Source organism: Pagrus major, chromosome 18 (assembly GCF_040436345.1).
Source record: "Pagrus major chromosome 18, Pma_NU_1.0".
NCBI classification, from domain to species: Eukaryota; Metazoa; Chordata; class Actinopteri; order Spariformes; family Sparidae; genus Pagrus; species Pagrus major.
This window is the reverse complement of record NC_133232.1, coordinates 34,245,829-34,261,264: the sequence shown is the minus strand read 5'-3', so window position 1 is coordinate 34,261,264 and position 15,436 is coordinate 34,245,829. Positions and strand designations below refer to the sequence as shown.

At 40.8% G+C, this 15,436-nt stretch overlaps 2 protein-coding genes across 2 annotated transcripts in view; one reads left to right on the top strand and one right to left on the bottom strand.

The window, feature by feature from the left end:
• Window positions 1–8,452, bottom strand: part of maea (macrophage erythroblast attacher, E3 ubiquitin ligase) — a 15,382-nt gene extending 6,930 nt beyond the window's left edge. Inside the window, exons 1-4 of the mRNA XM_073486780.1 lie at window positions 8,372–8,452; window positions 2,627–2,809; window positions 670–873; window positions 331–453 (exon numbers count right to left, since the gene is read on the bottom strand). Of these exons, the coding sequence (XP_073342881.1) occupies window positions 331–453; window positions 670–873; window positions 2,627–2,809; window positions 8,372–8,440 (579 nt within the window). The 5' untranslated portion in view covers window positions 8,441–8,452. The remainder of the gene's footprint in view (window positions 1–330; window positions 454–669; window positions 874–2,626; window positions 2,810–8,371) is intronic.
• The window catches only part of ctbp1 (C-terminal binding protein 1), a 34,356-nt gene continuing 26,532 nt past the window's right edge, over window positions 7,613–15,436 (top strand). Inside the window, exons 1-2 of the mRNA XM_073486777.1 lie at window positions 7,613–7,659; window positions 9,243–9,276. The gene's annotated coding sequence lies outside the window, so the exon portion shown is untranslated. The remainder of the gene's footprint in view (window positions 7,660–9,242; window positions 9,277–15,436) is intronic.

Sequence of the window (15,436 nt, the reverse complement as noted above, 5' to 3'; positions counted from 1 at the left end):
AGATTATCGTGTCTTGGCGGAGGTCTGCGCTCTACTGAGTACTTTCTGGTTTAATAGGATCATTTTAGGATTAACACTTTAACTTGCCGCCACTGCCAGAAGGGCAAAACACTCAGGGTAATTAACTACATCTTAAAAAGGTCTGTTTCTGAGCACAAACATTATTACAGTGCTGATTCTTGTTTATATAATATTCAAAGAGGCAGAACTGACATGTATTTGTCTGTATGCTTCTGCCTGCTTGATATGCTTCACTTAAACCTATGAACTGTCTTTCTTTGTCAGGCCTCAACTTAAACCTCCTGGATTCACGAGGTAAAATTTGACTACCTTCATCTTGCGAAGACGGGATTTATTGTCATGGCACCAGGCTAGGCAAGTGGCCGTCTCCTGCCTCTCCAGAGACTCCTCCACCTCCTTAGCTGTGAGGAACATCTCAATGTTCACCAGATCCTAAAAATACAGGAGTGCATGTATTAACAGAAAAGAAGATTAGATCCAGACACAACTGGTAAATAAAAAAACAAGTTATCATGATGAAACTGACAGTTTGTGATTCAAACAGTCAGTGAGTCCTTAAGTTTCATCCCAAATGCATAATACTATACTAACTCAAAGAAACCCACAAGCTTCTGAACTTGAGAGAAAACAGATCAGTCAGACAATTACCTCTATCCCGCTCTGTCTGGCCAGTTTAACAGCTGTGTTGTAGTAGCCGCAGCGCAGCAGATGCTCCACCATCATGCGGTCCATGCGCTTCTTCTTCCACAGGTTGACTGAGGCCGGCTGGTCGCTGCTGTGCTCCTTCAAGTGCTCGATGCGACGCTTACACAGCTTGGCACTCTCGTCTTCTGCTTGGATGGACTCCGCAGCCTTCAGGTCAAACACACAAGAAGCATCGAGACATTTACAAAAAGCTGAATATGCATCATGTAAAACAGAAATAGAAGTTCTCAGTGTGTCGACAGGATTGGCACGGTTGGACATCCTGAGGAAAAAGCTCAAGTTTTCAGAATCCTAATTACATGATTTGAGCCTGACTAAAGCCAGGCCACAAGACTTTTCCAACCTCGAACATTGTTGTTGAGGACAGGTCAAACTAAACAGCTGCTTCCTGTTCTGTAGATAAACTGTGATGTGACTGAGTTAACATGGATGTCTTAAAAATAAAGGTAATGGATCACACAAATGTAAAAATGTATTCCCGTTGCTGCGAGTCACATAACAGAAAGGAAACAGTGAAGAAGAGTCTTATATCATACAGTTCATAACTGCATTCCTAAGAGCACTGTTCCGTGAACGCTGCCATTTTAGATCTACCTCAAATGAAATTGCTTTGTTTTTGTTAAACATGACCTCTGTGGTTAATTCACCTTCCTTCAGGCCTTGAACCAAACTCGCCAGTCCAGACCAGTCTTGGCCTAACATCTCTGGGGAGGGGCTCCCATGCCGTTGGATATTGATTAGCATAAGCTTCTCTTCAACACAATGATATCAAAGGTTTATTTGTTACAAAGCACCTGTTGGACAACATGTTAGGAGTGAAGACAAAAGAATACAGAAGCTGGTTCTGATCACTTGTTTTCTGTTGTTTGAGGAACGCTTCACAGTAGAACCAGACAGGCAGCATTCCACCCCTAACAAACAACCTGCCCAACGTCACACGTACACCATAATAAAGAAACCACAACCACAATAAGGTGCTTTTGTTAACAGGAGAGAGTAATGTGGCTTTTAACAGTTGGCTCTAGCAGAAGGGTGATTTTGTTTGTAGATTAGAAACTGCGGGTGGCTTTAAGTAAGTACCAGGGTCAATACTCATGCTTGTATTTTTTAACTACTAAGGGCTGACTGAGTGTAGTGTGTTAGCAAATTTACAGTATTTTAAAATGCTGCACCAGTGTCATCAGCGCTTAGACAGTGTACTCGCCGATATTCGATCCAGCATTTTAGGCTGTATACTCAGAGCTCCTCATTCAGATTTCTTAGCCTTATGTACACTAATGAGGGTGGATTTAAAATAGAAACGACATTTTTCATATATCTACATCCAGCAAAGGCTAGATTTTGTTAAATGACCTCCAAAGTGGTTACAAGTGAAAGAACTGGCCTTGAATACAGAGCTTAAGATATGACTGTTGTAATAAACCTTCACCAAACACAGCTGGCATAGTTGCACTTGCCAGTGTGTCACTATTTTATACAAAAACAACTCCCTAAAAACATAAGTGGCAAGATATGATAATTGCAACACCTCTAATGGCAAAATAACTGTCATTAAGCACAGAGGGTAAGTGACTGTTTTAGTCAAAAGTAACGATTTGTTTTTGTTAGTTACCCATAAATGTGAGGAAGAGATTTTAAGTGTTTTCTTTAAACTTCAGAGGAAACTGGGATAATTATTCAAAAACCCTGCCAGTGACAAGTAAAATTAAAATGTTTCAATGTTTTAAAATGCTTTGGTTTGCAGATGGCCCTCCTGAAGTTGTAAATTAAAATCCTTGTACAGTACAGGCTTCTACTGTGCAACAAATAAAAATATATACATTAAAAACACTTCTTGATAGCTTTGAGAGAGTAAATAGTTATATGAAAGTGTGTGTATGTGTGCATCTGATCCCCTCACCTTCCTCTTCAGGGCGCTGAGTTTCTCCACCACACCATCCAGCAGTGACACCACGGAGTCGACCACCGGGAAGCTGCTTAGCGTCTTCTCCAGCTCCGCGACGACCATCGTTACGTGACTCGTCTCCCGGTCGATGTTCTTCTGAGCCGCTCTGAAGCGTTTGTTCAGAGTCTCGTAGGGGACCTGCAACGACAATGACACGGGACATTTACCTCAGTGCATCAGACGAAGAGCTAGCACACAGCTTGGTATAATGTAATAAAGTGTCATTAGCTAACAGCTCAACATATGCACATGAAAATGACCTCCAGCTGATTGAGGTTTGTACTTTGTAAAAGGTAGAAGGTTGTTGACACAGCTGAACTATGATGGAAGTTGTAAAAAGTGTTTATTGAGTGATTGGGTTACTCCATAGGAAAAAAAAGTAATTTGCATAGATATCCTGTTTTATAGAGACTTAACGGACTGGACACACACAAATAATCACATGCAAACTAGGAATGACTCAATTAAATTCCATTTCCTATATATAAAATGATATATTTTTCCCTTGCTGTTAATGTTTCTTTGTCACCGGCAGTAAGAATGAGATTACACTATCAGCAGTGTGCTCTGCGATGGCCTGTGAACCGTCTGCTGGCAGCCTAATTTCATGACATTTCTGCAGCCGGAGTCCAAAAACTGCTCAATGAAAACAAAGTAAAGCAGGAAGCACTGACTGGTGCTGCTTTTTCAGATGCAACAATGCCGTCTTTCTTGCGACTGCTTTCTGCAGAGCATTTAATAATTTCCACATTATATCGCACACAATATCCTGTTGGAAAGAATGTCTAGTACATCTCTAAATGTCCTGTGACAACTTGAATCAACACATTCCTCTTGATCTTAACGACTTCCTATTTAAGGTTTTCCTGTCAAAATGTCTGATTAACAAGGCTTCAATTTATTTCTTTGTTGGCCACACAGCTGACTTTTTGCAGCCTTTTACAGTTTCTAACTAGAACTTCTGTTTATTAGATAGAAGCTTCTTCTACGTCTCACCATTATGAGCCAGAAGTCGTTACCTTCCCACTGAGCTGGAACGATTAAATAATTAGTTCCGACCTATTAAATTAATCACCAACTAATTTGATAATCAAATTATCAATTTAAGTAACTCTTTAAGAATGTAAATGGAAAAATTCTCTGATTCTAGCTTTTTAAATGTGAATATTTTTGGTTTCTTTACTCCTCTGTGACAGTAAACTGGATGTCTTTGAGTTGTGGATAAAACAAGACATTTGATTACGCCATATTAGTTATTAAAACGGTTACTTGCTGCTCTACCTGTCACATATGTCCTGTGCTGAATTCAGTTTAGTGAAAGAAGGGAACAATCGGGTTAAATTGAATTGTGACATCTGCTGTACTAAAAAAAGTAGATGATCTATGCTTATTATTTTTAAAATAGTAACGTAACACAGCAGAGTCAAGAAGGTAGAAGGAAGTCTGTATACTTGAGTGGTTGTGGCACATGAAGTAAAATGAAAACACAGCTTTAAAAAGCAACAAAAGAACATTCATAAACCACATCCTTATCACGGAGAAGCTTGAAGCTATAAGATCTGTGCGATAAAAGACCTGCATTCAACGAGATCTGAAGACACAGTGCTTTCCTCCCTTGTACTACAATACACAGTAGCTTTGCAGAAACCTGTGAACCAGACTGGCCGGTGAGATTTCTGCTTTGAGATAAGGCATAAAAAACAAGAGGAGAGCTTTGATCCATTGAGAGGGTTTTTTTTTTTTTAAAGTTAGAACCAAGTTAATTTCACAGATCACTAACACTGGAGAGGAAAGTTATACGACCCTGCAACAAAACGGCTCTGCGGGAATTATTATTGTTCCCAGTGGTTCATGATCTGGTAAAAATAATAACAACGATAATATTATGATTGTTCTGACAGATATTACGATGTCGATATGATTTACGATTAGTGGGGATGATTACTTTGTAATATCCATTTTCATTTTCAGAGAAAAACCTATTCAAATGATGATGATGTGACATTTGTTGGGGTCCGTGCTGAACGAACATGTTTTCTTACATGACTTGTACGTCAGGACGGCTCTGCCACACTAGAGTACTTCATTATAATGCTGTTTTGTCAGACATTTTTGTCTTTAGGAAAGAAATCGCAGGTTTTGCTATTTGGATACTGCACTTGGCCATATTGTGATATTCATATATTGATTTATTCTGAATCCCTAATAGTTACTATCAGGATCCACCTCCAAGTTGCCAAATTGAAGCCTAGAATGAGACGCTTTGATTCGGATATTTAAAACTGCACCACAGAACGGTTTTGTATGTGCTGGTAAATATTCATTAGTGTCCTGTTGACAGAAACAGGGGGCTTATTCTGTTCAGGAATGAGCATGACCGCTGTATGAGAGAGAAATGGCACTGACATCTTTTCTTTTTCTTTTTCTTTATTCCTGAGGCCTGCATTAGGATCACGATTAACCACTGACACATTTAACTGGTCAGTGTTTGATTTTAGTGACACACTTGGCCAAATTAATTAGGAGTCATGAAATGAAGGCGTCAGAAACCAGATACAGTAGATGGTGATGATTACAGCAAGATGTAGAGAAAGCCAAGTCACTCATTAAATATGCATCGAATTCCAACTGTATGCAAACAAGATTGAGCAGTATAACACCTCAAGACCATTGAGATTATATCAAGTGGAAAAGATTTTCTTATCCTCGCTACTGAAGGAGCTATGTAATAAATATTTCTACTGGTGAAAGGTTGTGGCAAGAAAATATTCAAAGAAATGAGTGAAATGTGATGAGACTTCTCAGGTATTTCATTCACTCGATAAGGCAAAACATGCATTCAAACCTGTCAATTTTATCTATAAATAGAAGAGAAAAAATACCATATCACAACACACATTATGTTGGACTGTTTCGACCGAAGCCTTTACTCATTTCAAGCTACACAGTGGCAGGAAAAATGACAATTAACATACCATGTACGTTTGCTTATCTATGGTTTGAATTATACCGTCTTAGTGTAGCACTATTCACACAGGACTGGTACTGCCAAGAGACTTTATGTGATTTAGAAGTTACCTCCTCATATTCGTGTTTCATGTGGCACATTCGATATGGAAAAGCGAAGGCTGAATTTTACTCGTATATACTGAGACATGATGTCAAGACTCTGTCTAACATCGGCTTTCAGAAGGGAAGCGTCTGTTCTACAGAGGCCACATTATTTATATAGTTTAGAGTCACTTTCTGCACGTGTTACGAGCATAAATACACATTTGCAGCTCATTTAGAGTTAGTAAAGGATGTTTTGGTTGCTTCTAACCTTCTATATGATCTTTTAAACACACAGCTGTTGACAGCTGAAAACAGCAGTTTAAAAAGAAATACGACATCAAATCATTGACATGATGACTAGTATTACATGACCTGCGTGTTAGCTGAAATATGGTAGGTATTATGAGGTTAAATTTTTACTTTACAAATGGATATGGCAGATTAGCACGGGATTAAGATCACAGATGACCTCCGCAATTATTACAAATTACTGGAGGTCCACAGGCAAAACTAGTCCTGTTCAGATAGGGTTTCAGTGTTAAAAAAATATATATATCAAGTTTCATGTCTGACAGGACATTTAGTGGAATTATATTAAAGCGTTTGTTCAACCAAAGATTTCTTCCATTTTCATTCCTTCAAGGGTCATAGTAACTCAGCATGATAATTATATTTGTGTAATATGTATGTTGTGATATTTTCTGAGATAGTTATAGTACTGTGAAAATGTCATACCCTAGAAGCAAGTAACAAATTTGTCTCATATTTCTTTCTGCTTCAAATGAAATAAACCGGATGTCTCTTTATTGACTCGCCTGAGCATTTTAAGAAAGTAGTAATACTCCCTTTGTGAACATGACTGGCTTGTACCAGATCTTATTATGGATAATGTAGTATTTCCTTTTCATACAACCACGATTTACTTGACAGTTGACGAGTAATTCATTCATGAGGACATTTCAGACAGCCATCACAATGGCCAGGCTGACGCTCCGTGAGTGGTTGTCTTTCATGATTTGTTGGGAGGTGCCTCACTGAAAGAGACATCTAAAAGCCCACTCCAAACACTGCACATGACTGATTTATGGCAAACACAATTACTAAAATCATTTAAAGGATTTAGGTGTATGATATTTTTGACTTAACTTACATACAGACACATTATATTAAATATGCAGCGTAATGTCACTTGACTCTAATGGGCCTGTATTTTCTTTTCAAGATACCACAGGCCAAAATGGGATGTTGGTCATGGTCACAAAGCCTGTCCATCAATACATGCACAACTCACTGTAAAACGTCCAGAAACATCCCCAAGGACAGATTAATTTCACACATGGCCTTCTGTATTTTGATGGTACTGCTCAGTGTCTCTGTCAGGCGACATTATGACATGATAAATTTACTCAACACAGCTCCAAACGTGATCACCACAGCTGTAGCCTCCCATTTGATGCCAATTATAACCATCACTCCTGTCTTAAAATGGTGCCCATCATCCTTTACTGCAGCATCCAGGCACAGACACACACACATCCCCAGACCACAGCCATGCTGTCTGCGCCTCAACACCAAACGCCACCATCGTGTTACCACATTAAAAACCAGCCGATGCGTCGGTACTCACGGACGTGCGCTGTGTCGCTGTCTGAGGCGGCTGAGCACAGGAGGCAGCCCGGACCTGCTCTCCTCTTTCAGCGGCGGTGTCGCAGTAACGCTATGAGGAATGGAGGAGCGGCAGCAGGCTGTGATTTCTCTCGCTGGCCATTTTGAAGTGCAGAGAGGCGGCAGCAGCGATCTGATGACACTGCGCTAACTCGCAGCACCGATTGTCTGCCTGGCAGCGTCGCGTTACGGGCTCATCCCCCCCCTGTGATTTCACCCGATCCGTCCTCCAGCCGGCTACAATTTGCATGCTCGACGTTACGTATCTGGTAGGCTGTTACACCGACGAGAGAGAAAAAAAGAAAAAAAAAAGGCTAATGCTGGTTTTTTAAACCACAGCACACCAGCTAGCAGGCCAATCACGCCTGCCAGCGATTTCTTTCACGTCGTGGCTGTTTGCTGAAGGGACGAGCAGCCACGTTGTCGACTGTCCTGTCAATGGTTACGTCTGTTATAATTTCATACCATCCTGTAATTTAATTATACTGCCAAACTGTAAAAAAAAAAAGCACAGGCCGTTAAATTCGCCAACGTGCAAACACGTATATTAAACGTGACGCCACAACTAACAGCTAACACACGAACACGGCGTCTGACATGTCACAACTAGTGTCAGAGGGTCTTTGTGATAAAAACAACAGGGACCGACTTAAGCTAACAGCTCCGAGGCCCTCGACACACTCGACGCCAGTAATCAGGACCAGTTCAGCCAGCAGACAGCCAGCTAACCATCCACCACCCGCTGCTGTGAACACGACTGCCTGATCTTCGCCGTCGCTTTTCACAGACAGGTATTTACTGGACGCTGCTACCTGGCTAAGCTAGCCCAGCTAACGTTAGCCTCCCTGTCAAATTCGCTGGTCTCGCCATCAAATCCACGGATAACCCCCATTTTCCAAACACCACCCAAACACATCGTGTATTACAGACACAGCAGAGTCGTCGGACCGTTCATATGTGCCAGTTTCGGCTTTTGTTTACCTTCAGGGTGGGATATTCTTGCACTTTGAGAGCCATGGACAGTTGAGATGCTGTCTCTTGCACCGCCATCTTGGTTTTGTGGTTTTCTTGTGGTTGTTTGTTGTTTTTTTCTCTCGGCTCAGAATGGCCTCTGCGCTCACTACCGCCCCCTGCCGACACGGTGTCAGCACGACACTGAGAGGCGCCTGGCTGCAGGTGCTTCAGATTTACATCTAGTCAGTGTCATCACATCACACGACCCTTATTAAAAGGTGTTTGTCCAGCTGTGAATTCACAGGAACTTGAGAAATTCAAATATTTTAATTTTATATGACAACTTAAAGGGCCCCTCATAGATAATAGCTCATAAACTGAGAGCAATTTTATAATTTCAATCCATCTGCAGCACACTGTGGCGAACGAGTGGTGGAGATATGGAGGCTCGTACGGAGAAAAAAAAAAGCTTTCAAATGGTCTTCAACATGTAACATTTTAGGAAATGTTATGAGATGATTGTATCTGGTCAGCAGATAATAATTGTGGGGAAAAGATGGCATTGTGGTGCTGGTTTATTATATTATTATTATAGTAATGTGCATAGTAATGGACCTACATTTCCTCCAGATGTAAGAAAACATGTTTTTTTGGAGCAAATCACTACAAATGTTACAACCTCAGGATTTTTTAACGTTGTTTCAGTGAAAATGAGCCTTCTGACTCATCATGAATCATATCGTAATCACATTATCTGTGAAAATAATTGTAATGTGATATTCTTTACCATACTGTGCATCCAGTTACAATGCGGTCCAGAGTGAGGGCACCAAAATGATAGTAATTAAATAAAACACTGGTAGAAATATCATTAATCATGTGTCTTTTTATTCCTCAGGGCTGCTGTGTTTGAGTGTCGACCTAAAGCAGAGGTGAGTTTCAAGATTGAGATTTAAGCTGCAAATACAGAACACAGACTTGACGACATCATCATTAGTTTTTTAGTTGAGAGTTAATCAGCAACAACTTTGAGAACTAACATTAAAATTATATCAATAATAATAAAGAGAACATGAGTCTGAAGATGAAATTTTAATCAGAAATTTAGATTTTCATTATTTTCTGACATTTTATAAACATTTATTACATAGAGATGAGTTGACTAATCAAGCATCGATTGATAATTAAAATAACTGTTAGTTTCAGTCTCGGTGTTGTTCACAGGTCTCATTATTCACATACAAACATCCTCATAATACCAATAACCAGATAGTAAAGTTAATAAAACCTCAGCTCCTTTTTTTTCTTTAAAAAGTAGGAAATATATGACGAGAGAGCAGGGTTCATGTCTGACATCTGCCATTATTTACAAATGAAAAGCAATTTGAGGAATCCTGAACTATGTTTATCAGCCAAAACCCAGGGTAAAGTCGAATGTTTAACATCTACAGTACGAGTAATATTTTCTTCTCTCTTCACAAGCTTTAAATCCACCACTAATAATTTGAAATAATTAGAAATATGCAGACAAAACAAAGACAGATATTGTGGAGTTTCAGATATTTAAAATATAGTTTACAGTCCGTGAGTGCAGCCAGTGAATCCTCTACACCCACTCCTTATCCTGGCCACATTTCTTTTCCTGTGTGAGCGCGAGAACACCCTCCCCCCAGCTGCGGTGAACATATTGCCATTGGCCGCCGTCCAGTGCCAGGCCGTGCTGATTGGCTGGCATGAGCTCTAATCGCTTACAATTGGCCCGTTATCTGCTGCATGCCCCACCCCCCGGCCGGCTGTGGAACAAAGTGGAACAGTGGACACACAGAGAGGAAGGTGATGCAAGGTTTGTGATGTATTTCTGGCCCCCTATCAAGTGCTTCCTGTGTGTAGTGTGTGTGTGTGTGTGAACGTGTGCCAGTGTCTATGTGTGTAAAAACGCACGAGTTTATGTGATCGTGGCGGCTTTGCTTGCGGCTCGGCTCTGCACCGCGTTCAGGTTTTGAACAGATAACTCTGTGCCAGGCTGAATAACGGGGGAGTGACTCTGGGCATGTGTGTGCGTACAGTATGAAGGCTGGCTTCTGTGTGTACGAGTGTTTATTTATGTTTGTGTGTGTACAGTATGTGTGACAGGAGGATTACTATTTAACCATGAACGACTGGAGGAGAAATGGATATTTCAGCCTCTTTAATGAGGGATTTCACAGTTATTTTTTGAATGTTGGTGCAATTTAATGAATCTAGATGAGTCTTTAATTCTCAAGGATGACATAAACTGTAAACTCATTTATAAAAGAGTTGTACCTTCAAATGATATCTTAAGTAAAACCTTCTCCCGATGTGAAGATACTATATCTGATCACACACATCGCTTACTTGTCCTGCTGTTTATATCGGAGTGTGAAGGCTTTGAAGCGTACGTCCTCTGAACCAAGGGTGAGCTATTCACTCCTCATATGACCATCTTCATAAGCACACATTTACAGTTATAGAAGGAGGAGGAACAAGCTAAACTCACTCTTATCTCAATACAAAAATATATATTATGCTAGAAAAGAAGAAGTTTTTTAGAGTAGAAGACTTTTTTGTTCCTGTTGATGAACGGCTTTACGTCACTCATTATGTCTGACAGACAGATGTTGTGTAGTCCATCAGAGATTTCTCTTTAAACGAGCTCAGGCAACTTTTTAGAAACTGATAAACGAAGTGAACTGGAGCTGAATGCAGAATGATTTGCAACAAAGGTCTCTGATCAGACCGTGAACTAGTGATGTTGTGGTTCATGGTCAGCATCACAATCCCCGAGCCACAGAAGAACCCAGCTGGAAGTTTTACTGATCGTTTAATGAAGAATTTGCTGCTTTTCATGCAGTGATGAAATGTAACTATGTACATTTAGTCAAGTACTTTACTTCAGTACAGTTTTTAGGTATTTGTACTTTAATTGTTGATAAAGGTGGTCAGTCTTCCAGGTCATGGTAGTTCTTGGTGCTGTATCGTAGGTTGGTTGTACTTTACTATTTCCATTTTCTGCTAGTTTTTACACTATTACTTGTTCCACTACATTTTTGAGGCAACTGCTGTACTTCTGACTTCATAACACCATCAAAACACATTTTTAAAATAATTTATTTTTTCAGCACTCAAAAACAAACGATGTTCATGTATGTATGATTTACTTGTATTCATACTTTTGATACTTCAGTACATGTACTGACAGAAAACTGGTTTAGTTAATAGTTTAAAATTGAACTTTCATATCAGATATGTGAAGACTTTTACTCGAGCACTGTTTGGGTGGGTGACTTCCACTTTTACCAAAGTAATTTCATTACTTTTGTCATTGAAGTCTGACTTTTGGGTACTTTTAATTTGAATCTCTTTGGGTTTTTGGACTGTTGGTCAGACAAAGTGAAGAGTCTCCATCATCATTTTCTGACACATAACAGAGCCAGTGACTAACTGAGAAAACAGATTGTTTGATAGTAATAAAGAGTCATCTGATGTAACCCTTAAGTATCCAGTCTATCTACTCACCCACATGCTGATGGATTCGTAGTCCACAAAACATTTCAGGTGTTGCAGTATTCTCCTTTACAACTGATGTAGATGGGAACAACCAAAATCACACACTAAATGGCTCCATATAGCTCATCCAGCATAATTCAAGTCTCTTGAAGCCCAGAGGTCCCACATTGATTTTAAAAGATGTTATTTACACCATAGATTCACAGTCAAGCTGCTACAGTGAACACTTTGGGTCATAAAGCGTGGAGATACCATCTTTTTAAATCAGACATGTTATGTTTTTTGTTTTTTTTGCTGTAATGCTGTTTTGCTGTGAAGCTCCAGAAATGTTTTGTGGACTACAAACCTTCACCTGACTTTCCATCGGCGAGAGGATGAGAAGATAATGACTGAATTTTCTTTTTTTTTGGGTGAACTTATCCTTTAACATAAATGAGACAGGGGGACTGTGGTTGACATTAGATATTTTTTGTTCTCTATTGAGAGAGGTGACCTGCTTTTTATCTATCAGACAATATCTCTCACATTAAGATTGTTCTGTAAGATTAATGAACTTCACTTTCCTCCTCCTCCTCCTCCACTCCCTTGCCATTCTCCTAATTTGCTTTTTTTTTTACTGCTTCCTCTTCCTATCCACCTCTCACCTCTCCTCTATTCTTCCTCCTTACCCTCATTCTTCTTTTCTGACATCCTGTTTCCCCGTTCGACTCTTTTGTTTCTGTCCTGCCGGTCCTATGTGCCTATTCCACCTCCGTTCACTCTTCTCTTCTCTTCCTCCCTCCTCTCCCTTTCTTCTACGCTCGGGTTAGATTCTTCATGCGCTACCCGTCTCCTCCTACAGTAGATCACATCCCTTGTTTCTCCTGTATCCGTTCTCTCCTCTGTTGTGGCATCTACATTGTTCTGCAGCTCACTGTCAGTATCCATAAATCCAATTTGCTGTCTCTGTGTGTGTGTGTGTGTGCCTGCATCTGCACGTTTACAGCAAGTAAGATGGCCACTGTGTGTTTCTTCTGTGTGTGCATCTGCTGCCCTGTGTGTGTGTGTGTGTGTGTGTGTCTGTGTGTGTGTGTGTGCGGTTGCAGCTACACTTTTTGCATCATGTGTATTTGTGTTTGAAGCTGCACTGCGAGTGTGTCAGTGCATTTGTTTTGCATGCAACATGCTTGTGCGAGTGTACATCTATTTCTCTGTGCACATACAGAGCATGTATGTTTGTAATCAGGCGTGTTTGTGTGCACGTGTGTGTGTGTCAGCGATAGCTCTAGGTCCAGCCAGCTGTCAGTCTTGATAAGGCCAGCGGTTGGGAGGCGTTAGTCGGGGCTGCCGCTCGCCTGGCCTCCGCTTGGTGGATCTGCTGAGAAGGAGCTGAACCATTAGACACGCTGCAGTGACTACAGAGAGAGAGGAGAAGGGGGTGGGAGGGCGGGGGTGTGGAGATGTATGGCGGAGCGAGGTGGAGATGGAAAAAGAGAGTGAAAGAGATGTGGGAATGCGTAGTGGGGGGTGATTGAGTGCGAGTGAGATCGAGAGAGAAATTTGGGAGGGATGGACGATGGAGAGCGAGATGGGCAGATGGAAAAACAGGAGGTGAAGAGAGAGAAGAGAGAGAGGAGGTGAGGGAGGAAGGTAGATAGGGAGGAGTGATAAGGAGAGGAAAGGGTGTAACTGTTAATGTCCTCCCTCGCAAACATGCAAACAAAATATAAGGCAGTGAAATCTTTCTCTCTCCTCTGCTGCCTTTTCTTCCCCTCACTTCATCGCTCTACTTTTGCTCCTTTCCCCTCATGAGCAGCATTAAATAATCTGCCGATCACAAGTTGTTCCTTTAATCTGGGGAGCAGTTGTTCTCCCGTCCTCGCTCATGTTTTTCCCCCGTGTAGCCAGAGGAGTCCAGATACTGTCTCCCTGCACTGTCGACTCCTCTCTCCATCCTGATTTAGAAGCACCAAATACTGTACGTTTCAATTTCCTTTATCTCCTGGGGAACATTTGTCTCTTGCGTGGCGAGGAGGTGGTCGGGGTGAAGTTGCCATCGGCCAGCACGACAAATGTGCCTGTAGCTCCTCCCATTATTGACTCCATGTTGTCAGTTTGAATTTTGGTCTAAAAACTGTGTTATACAGTGTTATATTTAGGCTTTAAGACAATACCATTCATGTCAAGTATAGTGTCGTGGAGATATTTGTCAAATAAGAAATGAATAAGTTTAGCTATTTAATTGGTATATTTTGTTGAGTTTAATATATCATGGATATTACTTTATGTCCAGGCATTTGGCAGCTCAAGTGCTTCTTCTTCAAACAGGAAGTGGCTGCAAAGTAAGCAAAATCCGATGTCCCCCCTCTCACAAAGCCCTAAAATCCCATTGCAAACCTGATTAACTTTTTTTCATCAAGATCCCTGCAGTATTCACTGAGAAACCACACAGACACAGAGCGAGAGTAGAAACAAGGACGTGACTCAAGTTGATGAGAAGCTGTGTTGTTATATAGATCTGTTGCACCAGTTAAACATCTCAGTCGAGGGTTATGAACGCAACATGGAGGCTCCGTCGTCTGAACGTCGGTGGCCAACGTTTAACTGCAGCACATTAGACACACTCCTTCTATTTTTACCTTTCACAATAAGAGTCCCGTATACCAGTATACTCTGTGCAAATGCTTATTAGGGGAAACTTAAATTCACTTAGACCGTTTCACTAACTCAATAAAACAGTTTATTACTTGTTAGATGGATGTTATTCTGTCCAGTCACAGAGCACTTTATTTTAAGATTTGTTTAAGCGAGAGTGAATGAAGGTCCTGTGACCTGCCGCAGTTTTGGAGTTATTTAATAGTCTATGTGTCATTACAAACATACAAATGTTTGTATATGCTGTCATTGTAATTCACTGAAAGAGAATCAGAATCAGCCAAAATCAGAATCGGCAGGTCAGACCTTTAAAAAAAATCAAAGAGAAAAGAAAATTGCAGTCGATGCATTTCTTAAATTTAAGCTCGGGGAGGTTAACATGAGGTTTTTCTTGCCTCAAATATGATCAACAACACATTTTGTTGGACTTTTTGAAGTGTTGAGTATAAAAGAGGAACAAGCCACCGGGGACAGGCTCGGGTCTGAACAGAGTGGCTGCCAGCTGCAATTCAAAAGATGACTTCAAGTCAACTTTTGCACGACAAACATATGGGGTTTTACAACTTCCCCACTCTGCTGCTGCCTATGAGATTAGACACTTCCTCCTTTGCCACGTGCTGCTGTGTGAGTTTGCTGTGCATCTAGTGGTGGTAGTAATAACAACTGGATTCAGTGTGAATGTTCCTGCACACAAAACAGCATTTTTAAGGCTGTTTAACTGAACATTTTTCACACAGCTGGTCAAAAATGTCATGCGATTGTGTTTTTTGGACCACATGTTTTTGCTTCACCTTCACAGTGATATTAGTTTGAGTGTTTACTTCTTGTTTTGAGGAATAAGTGAGTCATGTCTTCTCCCACGGTGACTTCCCCCATCTGGTGTGGACATCGGTAAATGAACACGGTGACTAGTGGTGCTGCTGGTGTTTG